The 14,545-nt window shown below is 39.7% G+C and overlaps 1 protein-coding gene across 3 annotated transcripts in view; it reads left to right on the top strand.

The window, feature by feature from the left end:
- The window catches only part of KCNH1 (potassium voltage-gated channel subfamily H member 1), a 182,627-nt gene that overhangs the window by 16,157 nt on the left and 151,925 nt on the right, over positions 1-14,545 (top strand). For all 3 annotated transcript variants that reach the window (XR_003573262.1, XR_003573261.1, XM_027901997.1), the window contains exon 4: positions 6,864-6,992. Coding sequence is in view for 1 of the 3 variants with exons in the window: in XM_027901997.1 (XP_027757798.1) it covers positions 6,864-6,992 (129 nt within the window). In the remaining 2 variants the exon portion in view is untranslated. The remainder of the gene's footprint in view (positions 1-6,863; positions 6,993-14,545) is intronic.

The raw sequence follows: 14,545 nt of genomic DNA, 5'->3' as shown, positions 1-14,545 counted from the left end.
AGATCTGGGTTACAAGCAGTGCAAAAGCAGGCTTGATCTACATGAACTTGCTTCCATTATTAAAGAAGTAAATTTTTGGTAATAATACAAATTTACTTGCTTCTGTCTACCTCTGAAGAGGTGGTGCCCATCTGAAATCTAACCCTCTTTTCTATGCAGTACTTGATCTACTTCAGTGGAAGAATATCTGAATTGGGGTGAACTCTTCAAAACTAAAGTGCATCAAGAGTTACAAAGAGCCTTCAAGTGTCCCCTGTCTGAGCAAAGGCATTCCCATTGCTTATGGTCTGCAGCTGTGCTGCAGAGAGTGTTATGACACCTTTTTTATTTTTTTTTTCTCAGAGGTTTTCTACAGATGGGGCCAGCAGAATGCTTGCCAGAATGCTGGGTTGGCTGTAGGTAACTGTTTTGCACACTGCAAAGTAATTTGGTTAATTGGTAGCTCTTTGCTAAGTAGATATATTATGGTGATTGTCCTGAAGGCTGGTATTCACTTTCAGTTTGTGCTGGGTTTCACTTCCCTGGTTTCTGGGTGCTTGAATGTTAAACAAATTTATTACCATGAATATGGTATTTTTGTTTTTTTGATTTTTTTTTTTAATTTATTTTAACATGTGCACCATCTTCTCCCCCTGCCTTCTTCCCCCAGTGTATTAGAAAGCTTTTAAACATCAGAGAATGACAAATAAGCCCAAAAGAGTGATTTGGGAGATTCTACTTGCATTTATTTTTAGGACCAGTGCTTTCTATAGAGGTTAAAAAACAAACACCCCCATTCTAACTTATGATGAGCAAAATTCATTTCAAGGTGGTAGACCTGTGGTTGCCCACCACTAGAAGGAGAGTTTCTCATAACTGTTACTGCTTAATACCATTTAAAACCATTTACATGGTGTGTGCTATGCCTCCAGCAGAGTCTCCAGATGGAAAACGTTGCTAAACCATATCATTGCATAGCACCAGAAGCAGGAAAGAATGGGGGTGTTGGAGTCAAGTGACATGCATCTTCCTGGGCCTCCCGTTGAAATATAGCTCCATATTTGTCAAGCGGTGTGCACACCTGCATCTCCTGTGAAATCCATCTGAGTTCACAGATTCTCTTTCAGCAAGGTCAGATCTAAGTATTTTTGATTCATAAAACTGATAATTCCCATTGATCTTGACAACTTCAAATGTGTTGGCAAGCAAGATCTGCTGTCATCTCCTCAAACATATACAGAACAGTAAGACTTACTAGTAGTAATCCTTAAATATTTTGTCTGGGGTAAATGGAAAGAAGATTACAAGTGTTTCCCTTTTCCTTATAATCACATTTTGTTCTTCAGAGAACTCAGAAACAGGTAAACCATATCAACACTACTGCAGTACAAGGGTGTGTGCTGAAGCTTTTTCCTACTATGTTTTTTCGATATCATAGAAGAACCCTTGTGAGTAGCAATTCCACCTTTGGGGATTAAAATTGATTTTTCCTTATCTTAGCATGTAAAGATCTGACCTTTAGAAGCATTAGCTGCCAGAGCATCCCAGCACCAGATGCAGGAGACCTGAAGGTAACAGTGGTTAAAGTGCTGGGAATGTATTTTAAGATCTGTTCGTGTTGGCACAGAGTGGTGAGCTGCATACTGAGTTGGTGTGTTCTCTTTTGGTACACACTCTCTGCTCAAAGGTAGAGTCTTTAGGAAACTTTTGCTCTTTGTCTTGCATGGTTAAATGTCACAGGCCTCTCTGAGCACCTAGTTAAAATCTGGGCGGATATTGTGGCTTGCCAAACTCTTTCTGATCACACCTCATCAGCTGGTTCTCTCTCGTATGATACTGGACAAACTGTTCAAACTGTGTGAGACAGAGAGAAACAGTCTCATACGGAGTACCTGGGCATAAGTGGAACCCCAAAAGGGGTGACTGTAATGGCCAGCCATGCCATTTATATAACTCAAGTCCTGCTGTCGGCATCACTGCAGGTAGGAATTGGTGGAGACAGGGCACAGGCTTGTATCCTTTCCATCTCCATAGTGCTTGACTGTTTACCTTCAGGGCAGTACCTGTCTGATGACTGCTTGACTGAGGCATTATCAAGTAATGCAGAGGCTGTGCTTTGAAGAAACTTGCTCCATTCATTAGGGGCAGGGAAGATGTCAGCTGAGTTGCCAAAACATGTTTTTTTCTTTGTATTTATAAATTAATTTTGGTTTAGTTTGTGGAAAGAAAAATTTTGTGTTGCAGGTTTAAGCAGTGTGGTTTTTGTAGTTTTGAAAAACAGCTGCCCTCTTTGGTTAGATGGGTCAGGGTGTGGGCAAAGAGCATATTTAAACAGTGATTTTGATTTTGGTTATAATCTATTTTTATTTGACAGGAGGGAAAACTTAGGAGAGGTCAATGGTATGCTCAGGGGGAGAAGCTTGAATAGACCTATAAGTTCTCATTCACTTTGGTGCTGTAAGAGTTTCTGAAAGACCTCAACCAAAGTTAAATAGCTGGTGTTCCTGCTTAGCGAGGGGATTAACACATCACTGTTGAAATACACAGAACTGGAAATAAGGTTAGGGAAGAGACAGTAGTATTTATGTTACAAGTGGCATTTTTGAACTGAAATGTGTGCAGACATTTACTGTGTTTTAGTCTGGAGAAGACTTGGGACTTGACTCACAGCCCTTAAAACTGTCTTGCCTTTAAGGTACTGTAAGTACTGTGCTCAGGCCAGTAAAGACTATTAAGAGCTGCACCTGTTAATTCTGGGATTAGCTACATAACTTTGGTACCACGAGTCAGGCTGGTCCTGTGGCTACTGTCAGACATTGTTTGTAGATTTTTATTTCTTCCCAGTTGTTCACGCTGCTTCTCCTGCAGCTTTGAAGTGACATTCTCTTTTCTAGCTTGATTGGTCCTATGCCATTAGACAAACTCCGGATTCTTTCACTGTTGATTCCAAATCTAACAGAAGCCAATGCAGCTCACGAGTGTTTACTTCTTTGTTTGTGCACTGGTATTATCGCTGAACTTTACCAGGGAGAGAGGTTGCCAGGACTAAACACAAAATGTAAATGGAAGTAGATGTATTGCTGGAAACGCTGGTAAACACTTTCTGTGTGGCTGTACATCAATGCAAACTGGGAAGTTACTCTTGTTTTGCTGTGAGAACTCTGGAACATGCTGCAGTTCCACTGCCTGCATAACCTATAGGCTGAATCTGAAAATCACAGTTTTCATTAAAATGGCCTCTTGCCTGTAGTAGTTATCTGACTGAGCAGGGACATTGGCTTTGACACCAAGACATGAGGGCTGCCTGTAGAACATTGAAATTCTATTTTCTGACCTGATTTATAAGTAGTTTATACTTTAGGCTTTCCTGTCTAGCAGTTAAATAAACTGTTTAATGTTTAAAAAAGTAAAATTTTTCTGGTAATTAAACCAGTATGCAGGAAAAAAACTGAGAATGGTCACATCTTGGCTGAGCCTTTCAGTGTGTTCCCACAGTTCAGATCCCAGTTCTGCTCTGAAAGAGCTCCTGGTTGTGGAGCACTGTGGAAAGCTCATATAATCCAACACTGTGAGCACTCACCTCAGGACTGTATATTTATATCCACTTGTCTCCTATTCACAAAATAGATTGACAAGATGTTAGGGAATACACTGCAGGGAAAAACAATGTTGTGGAGGCAGATACATGGCCTGGCAGAGTTTTCCATCTGCTTATTTCTGCTGTTGCAATATTACTGTGTAGATCCAAACTGGAAGATGATTCATGCAGACCAAGCATGCCACCTTGATTTTACATTCTGCCCTGTTTATGGCACTCTGGAAATTATAAAGGTATCCAAATAGTGTAATTCAGCAAACACACCTACTTTTAGCTGTCAAGGATATCTGGCTCTTTCTTTCAGCCTGTGGGGCACATCACTAAGTTTTATACTTGTCTCTGGATGAAAAAATGTTTTGTTTCCCTTTTTGTTATAAACAATGCAGCACAGGAGTGGGAGTCAAGAGAGTCATAAAATAAGAACCCTGCTGATAAAAGCTCCTTGCCCTGCAGCAGCCTTTAGCAAGTTATCGGGAAAAGTCCGCATTCAGAAAAGTTAGAAAAATCTTGCAACAGCATGCTATAGCATAGTCATAAAGAGAAAATGACAGCATGCATCTGACAAATAGGCAGAATAAGTGGGTGAATTGCCTCCTTTCTGTTTCTTTGTTGTGTACAGCATCTTCAAAAGCGCCGCAGTAAGTTTTTATAGCTGTGAGCGGCAGAGATGAAGCTGAGTATGTAGCTGAGCTTCAATGCTATGAAGGTTAATTCTGTGAGCAGCCCATAGCAGAACAATTTTATCTTGAAGAAGCAAAACAATACAAAGTGGTTTTGGGGAGGGGCAAAAAAATCCCTAATCAAAAAAAGTAAGTGCATGTGGATAGAGATCAAAAAGGAAGGCTGTAGATGGAGATCTTGGCTAATTAAAAAGTTGCAGTGTTAGTGAAGAGTGAAGTGGGTAAAATGAAAAGCAATTAGTCACCAAGGAGTCTGTGTAAAAGCAGGACAGATTTGATCAGCTTCAGAATAGTTCACATGTGAAGATCGGAAAAACAAGTAGGCAAGAAGAAATTGGGATAGACAATTTTAGGAGCTCGTAGAAAAGGGTAGGATAAAGGGTGTTGCTGTCTAGAAAATTGCTGTTGGCTGCTTCGTGGCAGTGTCTTCTAAGCTCATTAGCGAGTTAGTGATGATTTTACTGGCACAGTTACTTTGCTGAATCTTTTTTCGCACTTTGCATTTTTATTTGCTGATAGTTTATCGGAAGGGGTTGTTCAGGAATGTGAACTCTTAAAAAAATGATATATTGACCCTTGAATACTTTCTGCTATGCAGGCACGCTTCAGAAATGGCCACCAGTGATTCCATCTGGATTTCTCTGCTTGTTGAGCAGAGGCCTCCATGCATCATATACCCTGCTGTTTATAGAGGTAGCTGTACATATGGCATGGAATCTCAGCCAGGGTTTGAAACTGCCTGTGCTATGCAGGCACAGTGGGAGCCTTAGGAATTGAGCTTCATTTATGGAAGTTGTCCATGGGTTTTGGAGATGCCCTGTCTTTCTGTAGCCAGAAAAGATTGCTCAGCACTGAGGCTGGGAAACAGCCAGGTGAGGCACTGGAAGCAGCAACCTGTGTTACGTTAATATAGTTGGAAAAAAAGCTGCCTTTGTTTGCTTTGCTGAGCAGTAACTTGTGAAATACCTGAGATTTCTTTGTGACCCTTTGACAATCAGGAAACACAAGTGACCCTTGTTATTAAAAACTACTGCATGAAATATACCGTATAGTGTGCATTTTAAAATACTGAGGGATTGAGGTGAAAGAGAATCAGATCACTAGCATAGAGGAGGGTCTTGTGATTGAGAAAGAAAAGAAATAGTCTTCTAAGACTACCCTCTCTAAAACAGACTTTGCTGCATGTGTGACTTAAATTGTATGGTGCTCTTTATTCTGGCTTTCCCAGATTTTCGAAATCCTGCCAATCCTGACCCCTGCTGTGTAGACCCTTCTCTCCAAACATAGCTTACAAGGGACACAGAAGCAAAATGTTGCTCATGGCAAGCAAGCCTGAATCTTGTCTTTGGTTCTTACTTCTTATGCCTGCAAAAGCAATTATGAGTTTTTTCGTCATCACTGGAGGTGTAGGGACAGTCTGAAAACTCCTGTACAAGCTCCCTGAAGGCCCGAGGCTGGAGTCTCCCTATTGCCATGTACCTCACAGTTGGAGAAGTCATCTTTTTATGTCTAAAATTAAGACTGCAGACTTAAAAATGGTGCCTTCTGGGAAGCCATGTTATGACATACAGAAACCAAGTGCTTTGTTTTGAGCCCTCCAGTCAGCTTATACTCAAGTATCACTCAAATCAGTGTGGTGAGTCCTGTGAAATGAGTGGTAGACACTGTCTTGTTACATGGAAATTCATTGCTACCACTAGGGTCTTCTCAGCAGTCTCAGTAAAACTGCCCGAAATGTAGAAAGGCAGGTTCTGACGGGTTCTCTCCTCAAGGTGATCTGTGTGGATAGATGTCAAGGAAAATTGACAGCAGCGTCTGAAGGGTCATAATGTGGGATCATCTTTTTCTGTGATGTGCAGGCTTTGAACTCTCAAGCAATTTTCATTAGTAGTTCATCCACTGCAGTAATTAGAAAAGTGCAGTTTTATGGATCCCATCCACAGCTCATGGTCTGGTCCTAATGGCTTGTTCTCTCCCGAATTCAGTGGAGTCTTGCTTTGCACTAGCGTGATTGTGAGCAGGCTTATGACAAGGCAAGCTGGAAGGCAGTTTGGAAGGGGTTTCCCTTGCATGGGAGGATTTGCAGACGAGACCAGATTTCCCAGAGCCTGGCTCTTGAAGGTAGAGACAGGCTGGTAGAGTTGTGTGGGCATGGTGCTCTGTGTTTGCAGGGAAGTATAAGGTTAACAAAACTGGTCTTCCTCTTGGGTTGAGACTCTGTATTGTGATCATGGACTAGGCACAGTTGGCCTGTTCTCAAGTCCTTTACATAACCAGCAACATTCTGTTGTGTGCAGCCTTTGCATGTACATGGGACTCTTCCTTTGGGAGATCACAAGGCAGTTCATAAATTCAAGTATTCACTTTGTAAGTGAAGTTCAGAAATATGAGTGACTGCTGAAGATTAAAAAGCTAATCAGAGGCAGAGCAGAGAACTTAAATAACACTCTTGTCATCTGTTTTGTCATTTTTCCTAATAGGTGTTTACAAAAACCCCAACATTAAAGTAACACTTACAGATGGCTGATATGAGATGTAATCATATGAACTAGCACACTTACTGTTCTGCCTACCACTGACCAACTTTTTGATATGTTTGTTTCCAGGAACACCTGTATGGTTCTTTGTGAAAATTGCTCCAATTCGAAATGAGCAGGATAAAGTGGTTTTATTTCTTTGCACTTTCAATGACATAACGGCTTTCAAGCAGCCCATTGAGGATGATTCATGTAAAGGTTGGTCTTTTTCCCAATTATGTATTTATGATGCTTTTGTTTGTTTGCCCTGGTCTTGAAAGAGTTGAAGTCCTTTGAATACCAAAGCCAAAGAATTAAATGTAGCCGTGCCACTTGGGACAGCATTTGTGCAAGGAGTGGTTGCTGGTTTCTTAAGCGAATTCGCTCTGGCCTGCACTGGAAAGGGTCATTGCTAATGTGCTTCAGAAAGCACAGTTTATTTAGTAAATAGGTACTGCTCTTCCTTCTGAATATGTTATTAACCCACAGTCCAGCATAGCCTTCAGGGATTCATAATGTTGCTAAACAGCTCTGTACAAAGTGTGCATGAAACTGTATGCAAAAACTGAGGAATTAAATCTGGTGCAGTCTGGCAGAGATCTGAATAATTTCATTCTGCCTGGCTTGATGTTTCTTGCCATTATTGTGGGATTTATTATATTCAAGTTCTGGACTAGTTCCCTTTAACCTATGTGAAGAGATTTATCTGAAGTTGAATCAGGTTTAAGCCGTCCTGGAGTGTGAAGTAGCATTGCAGTGTTCTGCTGTTAACCCTTCACTGAGTTACTGCCTGGAAACCTGGAAAGCAAACTCAGCTGTGACAGCAGCATAAACTTGCACGCAGGTTCAGATCCTGTCAGAAATAGACCTTTTGTACCCATATGAAGCATTACAGAGACTCGTGTCCTTCTGTTGTTTGCATTTTTGTAGTATTTAATAATATTTGTAGTATTAAATTAAACAGGAAACTTACTGTGAAGATGAACTGATTTACATTTGTTTTCAAAATGTTATTCTTTAAAAACATAGTTTCTCAAAGTGGAAACACCTGTTACCCTGAAAAAGGAAGTACAACCTTGACAAACATACCCTCTCCCAGGCTATGTGGGTAATTTTTTCCCCATTTTCTTGCTATTTGTTTGGGCTTTTATTGCTTTAATAAAACTGAAAACTTGTCAGAAACTTTGAGTCTACAGTATTTTTTCCCCGCCTAGTGGTCTTCACTGTATCCTGATGAGGACTGACAGCAAAGATAAATCAGCATGATGCAGTAAAGCTGGCTTTCATTTGTTTGCTGGTAGTGAAGACCTTTGTTTCACTTAGCTGATAAGCAGGACTTCCAGTCACAAGTGGTAGCTGTATCTTTTTGCTTTCACAGCAGTTCCTTCTGTGGTAGAGGTAGGCAGTTTGTCCTTCGCTTTCAACACAAAGAAACACTGTAACTTTTTTGTTTTCAAGTATTTTGAAGAAAGAGAAAGCTAATTTTATTTTTTTTTTTTTTTAAATCTCATTGGATCTTGAAATCGTGTTATTCTTGCAGTGATCAGGGTAGTTCTCAGCAGTTGCATATCTACAGCAATATAAGCACTAAAACTACATAAAAGGGAGGAGTTGCAGAGGAGTTAATGATAAGCAAAATTTCTTACTCTAGGCCATGGAAACTGGTAAAGTGACTAACAAAGATTGCAGACAAAGAACTGGATGTATTATTTAGAGGCCACTGATTCACAGCTCTGTACTCCTTCCCTGAGCAATCTCTTTATGTACAGAAGGGCTTGTGCACTAAATGAGTCTTCCAAAGATAATTTCTGTATCTCCTAAAATTAATAAAGTTGCAGCAGTTTCATGCTGGTAATGAGTTCTCTGTCACTGTATACACACACGAGGCATGATATAAATGAAACTGCATGTTCCATTTTCATCCTTATTTTAACTCTACACCTTTCTTCTGTAAGTTAGTTGCTGTAGGCTAGTTTTGAAATTTTGTTGTGTGCATTTAAGAAGGTGATATTGTATAAGTGATTGATGGCTAAATAATCAATTTCTTGGAAAAGCTGATTGGTCAAACAGAAGTTTACATACATATCCATGACTTTATTATTAGATCTCATTGTGCAATTGTATCCTGTGAAGGGAGGAGGAGGAAAGGTACTTATGAAGTATAAGACAATTGTCTGTAGTAGGCTCTAGAATTTACAGAGTGGAAAAACATTTTTGGAAGATTAAAAAAGGTAAAACTGTATTAGCTTCTTCTGAAAATCATTATTTTAACAGATGTGGGCTTTGAAGAGGGCATATTCTTTGAGCTGTATTCAGCATTAAACAGGAATTTTGCAGCTTGGTTTTGAAAGAGCGCTTTTCAAAGGAATGTTTCTCATATTCTAAACAAAAATGAACTCTCAATCTGAAAAACTAAAACTGTGAACTTAGAGATTTGATGTTTAGCTGAAACAATTGAAAACTGTTTGCCGAGACAACTGTTTTTCTTTCATTCACCTTCAATCAGCTTTTATCGCTTTTACCAAGTTTATATGTGAAGTTAGTTTTCTATGCACATGGCCACTCAATATGTAATAGGCTGCCCTTAGAAGCAGATATTTTATTAACATATGTGCTATTTGCGCAGTTTCAGAGTGGCATAATATAAAATATTCATGTTTTTCAAAATCAATGCTTTTATGTCTATGTAGAGAAAAACATTATGTAGTACAAGAACATGATCAATTTAAAAAGCAAATAATCTGTCAGGCTAAACCTGCTTACCTGTGGTATATCTTAGTTTTCTATCACCTGCTGGCAATTTCAAGCCTGACTGTTCAGCTGCAAATGATGTAGTGACTTTTTGATTGAGAAGAGTTGAGCTCTAATGGCAGGTGTTTGCTACACAAAAATGAATTGGCATCTTTTATCTGAAGGTGACTCAGAGAGACAGAAGGTCCCAGTACCATTTTTCATCTTAATTATTTTTTAATTTATTAATAATATTAGGTGTTGGAATAGATGAAGCAAGAACATATTTCTAAAGTCACGTAAAAGGTAGACTTCTCATTGTAGTCTTTGTTAATTGATTCAGATAATTTAAAATATGTTTATTTTATGACTGCCATGGAAGGCTTGCTTTTAAATGCAGCAGCTTTAAAAATAGTGCATTCTAAATAAAACTATTTAAAAATAGTGTGTCCGTGATGTGGATGATATAATATTTTTAAACAACCTCTTTCCACTCTTTCCTGTATGCTTGCCCCTTTAAAAAATCAGGGAAACTAGGTTTACTTGAACAGAAGAAGGCAAAATCAAGCTATATCATAGCTAAATTTGGCTTGTCAAGTGGTAGGTCACCTTCTTAGCTGAATTTTAGAGTATATGCTATATTTAGAATTACTGTATTTTGTCTGTATATGTCTGTCTTTGTTTGAGATCTAACAAACCACTTATGAGATGTTTGAGAAGTGTATAAAGTGAAATGCATCACTTTGTGAAATCAACTATGTTTGAAGACAAATAGAATCTGTGCTTGCCCTCCAAGTAGCTTGTAAGAAGTTTGCCTGAACAGGTTTTGAATGTATGAATACAATGGGAACATATTCAGCTGTATCTATGCTGCCTTATAAAACTCTTGAAATGATGCTTTGGATCTTAATTTTTGCTTTTGATACTTTGTTTTTATACAAAAAGATGATAAAATTAAACATCACTGAATCATATAGGAGAATGGTTATTAGCCTCCTAGATATTGTAGCCTCCTGTGCTTTGTAGCAATTATCAGTTGCTATCTCCTTTGCTGAAAATGCTTTATTTTATTTTGCAGCTATGCTGTCCTTTGCATAACAAGCAGGGCTATACACCAAAAAAATATTTTGATTGCCTCCTTCATCTTAATTCAGGGGAAAATCCACATTTCCTTTTTATTTTTCCTTTTTGTTTCTGTTTTGTGTGTGTGTATGTGGTTTTTTTGTTGCTAATTTTTTGTTCTGTTTTTAAAGATGTATTTATGTGAACAGAGCCAGTGTTTGAAATATTTTGATTAAGTTATACTCTGCTTTCATCTGGATGAAATGTTTTCTTAAAAAAGGAAACAAATGAAAGGGAAGTGGTGAGTATATTAAAAAACTTGGGTATGCTTCCCCAGTCCAGATGGAAAAATAATACAGTGTTAGTCATGAGCTTTCAAAGGGAAGGAGCACTGCAGAGAAGCATGATGGATGTAAGCAGGGATCTTTGATGTGCAAGAATACAAAGGTGGTTTGAATGAAGGCAAGAACTGCTGGAATTCTGCTTTACTCACGTTTACACAGTTGTGTGAACAATAGACCTATGGACAAACAAGCTTGTTCTCTAGCAGGGAATGGCTCCTTAATCTAATTCCAGGCATTGTGTAAGTCACGGATCAGCAACTTGATAACAAGTGTTCTGCAACTGCCACAGTTCCTAATGTTTAAATTTACGAGTCATCATGATCAAACTGAGGAGAGTGGTAGGAAACAAATAACTACCTACAAATAAATAATAAATGTTGTGGTTGAGTATCAACAGACCATGCTCACCTCAAAGTACAGAAAATTGGTTTCTTCAACTTGAGACCATTGTTAAATGAAGCTTCGTGCTTGAATGGAGAAAAAGTTTGAGTTAAATAGCACATCACGAAAGTACATTTCAATGCAATATTTCCCCCTGAAACAAAGCTTTTGTCCTCATGGACATCTTGTCCTGGGCATTTCCATAAGCAATTCCTAGTCAACTTTTTGCAAAGAAATGGTGGAAACCTCTAAAAGAGCATCATGGAATGCAGGAACACTGAAATCAGTGCTGTTAATCTTGAAGGCTCTTTCTTCATCCTTTTGAAGCTGGAGGTGTTTTAGCGTGATCTTATTGTTTTGTCCCTGAAGGATGTTTTCTGCAGAACTGAAAAAGGAGACCAAGCAAGGATAAAAATGGGTTAGAATCAAAGATGGGCACAGACAAGCACAACCATGGAGCTGATATTCAGCTTTATGTTTGGTTCCTGAATTCGAAGCTGATGTCTCTACTATGTGAGCTCTTACCTTGTTTGAGGAACATATATGCCTCTATTAGAATACATAGGCTCAGTATATTTCAATTTAATTTATATTTTCCTTCTTTCTGGAGGAAAAGAATGGATGTAAGGATATACCAACTTCTTGTGTTGAATGAGAATAATTCATATCCTAATACATATCATCTGGTCCCTCTGTTCTGGCGGGACTGACACCGCTGTATCCTTACACCATTCTGTAACTGTTTCTTTTCTTGGATAGATCCATGACCCTTAAAATTTAGTGTTTATGTTTAGTTGTGTGGCTTAAGTCCATTACTTGACCTGTCTTCACTGGATAAATGTCTGACTTGCTGTAGGCTGCGTCTGTCCCTAGGATTCTGGAGGAAAAATTGGAATAAATTCAACTACTGTCTTTTCAGAAGAAATTATCATTCAATAATATTAGTACTGGCATTCTCTCTCATTTTCATTTTCCTTTTCCACAGTCTACTGGTCTACTCTAATTTTATGTTGAATTTCCCACATTTTTGTCTTTTTCTTTCACAAAACAGCAAACAAACAAACCCAAACAACCCAAAAGCCAGTACAAGGAGGAGAGTCTTCTGTTCTAAAGATGATATTCGTACAGCTGGGACATTTGCACATTGATTCAGTGACTGGTTTTAGGCATACCATTGCACAGGGGCATGTGCCACTCCAGACTGGGCTCCCATGTGCTGTACCCTATGTAAGGGAGGGTTTGGGTATGAACTCCCAGCCTGCCATTTTCATATCCGCACTGGTTTAAAAAGCTAAAAAGCTTTGCCTCTTGATACAGTATCTTGCCTGTAACAAACAGTTGTATTGTTTTCAGATCAGATTTGGAGTGTGGGGTGAGAGATCTAATGTTCATGAAAACAATTCTTTTGTACCCCACAAGTGAGACTTGCAACACGTAGGGCAGAGGAGATGCTTATAGGGGATGCTGGGGAGAGAGGAATGGGTTAGGCTGTACCTTTCAAAAGGAGATGACTCATGGCAAGAGGGACAGGTACACAAAGGTGCTCGTCAGTCATAGCCACAAATCATGCCACAGAGTTGTCTCGCAGTGCTTTTGTGCAAGAAAGCTCAAGTGACGTGCTTCCTTTTCCTCATCTCTCTATTTACATCTGAATAGCCCAAATCTTAGAACATTCAACGTTAGGAGGAAAATGCACACTGAAAGTTTGTCCTCAGGTTTTGAACCAAACTTTGAATCTTCCGGGAAAATGCCCTACCCATCAGTCTTGTTTGACTTAGTAAAAGGAACTGCCTATGTTTATCTGGAGTTATAAATATTTTATGTCTGGCGAGGGAGGCAGATTTCGAGTTCCTGTATGAAGCTGGAATTCTGTGGTTGGTTCTGTTCGTCGCCGGGGCTGGCGTTTGAAAACAAGCCCCGTTCGTTCCGGTTCAGCACCACGGCCAGCGCCAGGCTCGGCGCTCCTCCGGACCGCCCGCTCCCCCGGCAGCCCTGCCTCGCCGGGGCTGCAGACGGGGCGATTGCTTATGTCCTCTTGGGCCACGGCCCCCTCGGGCCCCGTAGATCTGGCCAGCTGCAAAGTCCTGTACCTGGGTCGTGGCAATCCTAAGCACAAATACGGACTGGATTGAGAGCACCCCTGCAGAGAAGGACTGAGGGGTGTTGGTGGACGAGAAGCTTGAGATGACCAGGTGATGTGTGCCTGAAGCTCATAAAGCCAACTGTATCCTGGGATGTGTCAAAAGCAGTGTGGCCAGCAAGTCGAGAGATATGGTTCTCCTGCTCTACTCCAATCTTGTGTGACTCCTCCTGGAGTACTGCATTCATCTTCAAGGCTCTCAGCATAAGAAAGACATGGACCTGTTGAGTCCAGAGGAGGGTCACAAATATGCTCAGAGAGATGGAGCACCTCTGCTGTGCAGACAGGCTGAGAAACCTGTGGTTGTTCAGCCTGGAGAGGAGAAGACTCCAAGGAGAACTTATAGCACTTTCCGCTACCCAAAAGGGGGTCTACAAGAGAGCTGTAGAGGAAACTTTTGCCAGAACCAGGTTCTTATTATAATCTGAGTCTTCAAAGTGCTGAGCATCCTTAGCTGGAGTAGGAGATGAAACTGCTCAAGAGTTTCCAGGTGGTGCTGTCATTTTTCAAGACTGGGACTAAATGCACCAATATTTTCCTTTCAGTGTACCAAAAATATCCAGATGTGTACTCTACCTGACTTTCTGTTATGGCAAAGTACTGCCCATAAAGATTATAATTGTAGCTAGCTCTTGTGGCTGTCTTTCAAGGTCTTCTATTTTGAGGAGTATTTGTAAAAAATATTGTGAATTAAAATTCAACATATGACTGCTCTGACAGAAGCTGATAAATATTTTATTAGAGTTTGAGAAAATCTATTAGTATATTCCCCCTTTTGTTTAGAGAGGATAAAATTAATGATTTTGTTTTGCTTTTCTGCTCTGCTTTTTATTATCTTTTGTATATTTCTCTGCTTATGCCAGATCTACGCTTGATGCATCTGAGACCAGATTCACTTCTGTTACAGACAACTGTAATTTTCATAGTATGTTACTCTAGCCTTACATCTTGATTAGTCTGGAGTGTCTTCGGCAGTGCTGAGAGATCCAAATTTGGTGATTGGATTTAATAGAAGATTATTGTGTAGTGGACACTTATCCTTGCAAGATATGCAGTTCCTGTAACAGCACTCTTGTAGAGCCTTGAATACAAAGCCACTGCAGTAATGGGTTTTA

The sequence above is a fragment of the Empidonax traillii genome, unplaced genomic scaffold (genome assembly GCF_003031625.1).
Source record: "Empidonax traillii isolate 1590-97213 ecotype Southwest subspecies unplaced genomic scaffold, ASM303162v1 scaffold831:size274641, whole genome shotgun sequence".
Taxonomy (NCBI): domain Eukaryota; kingdom Metazoa; phylum Chordata; class Aves; order Passeriformes; family Tyrannidae; genus Empidonax; species Empidonax traillii.
The sequence above is the reverse complement of the archived record's forward strand: the minus strand, read 5'-3'. Positions and strand labels throughout refer to the sequence as shown.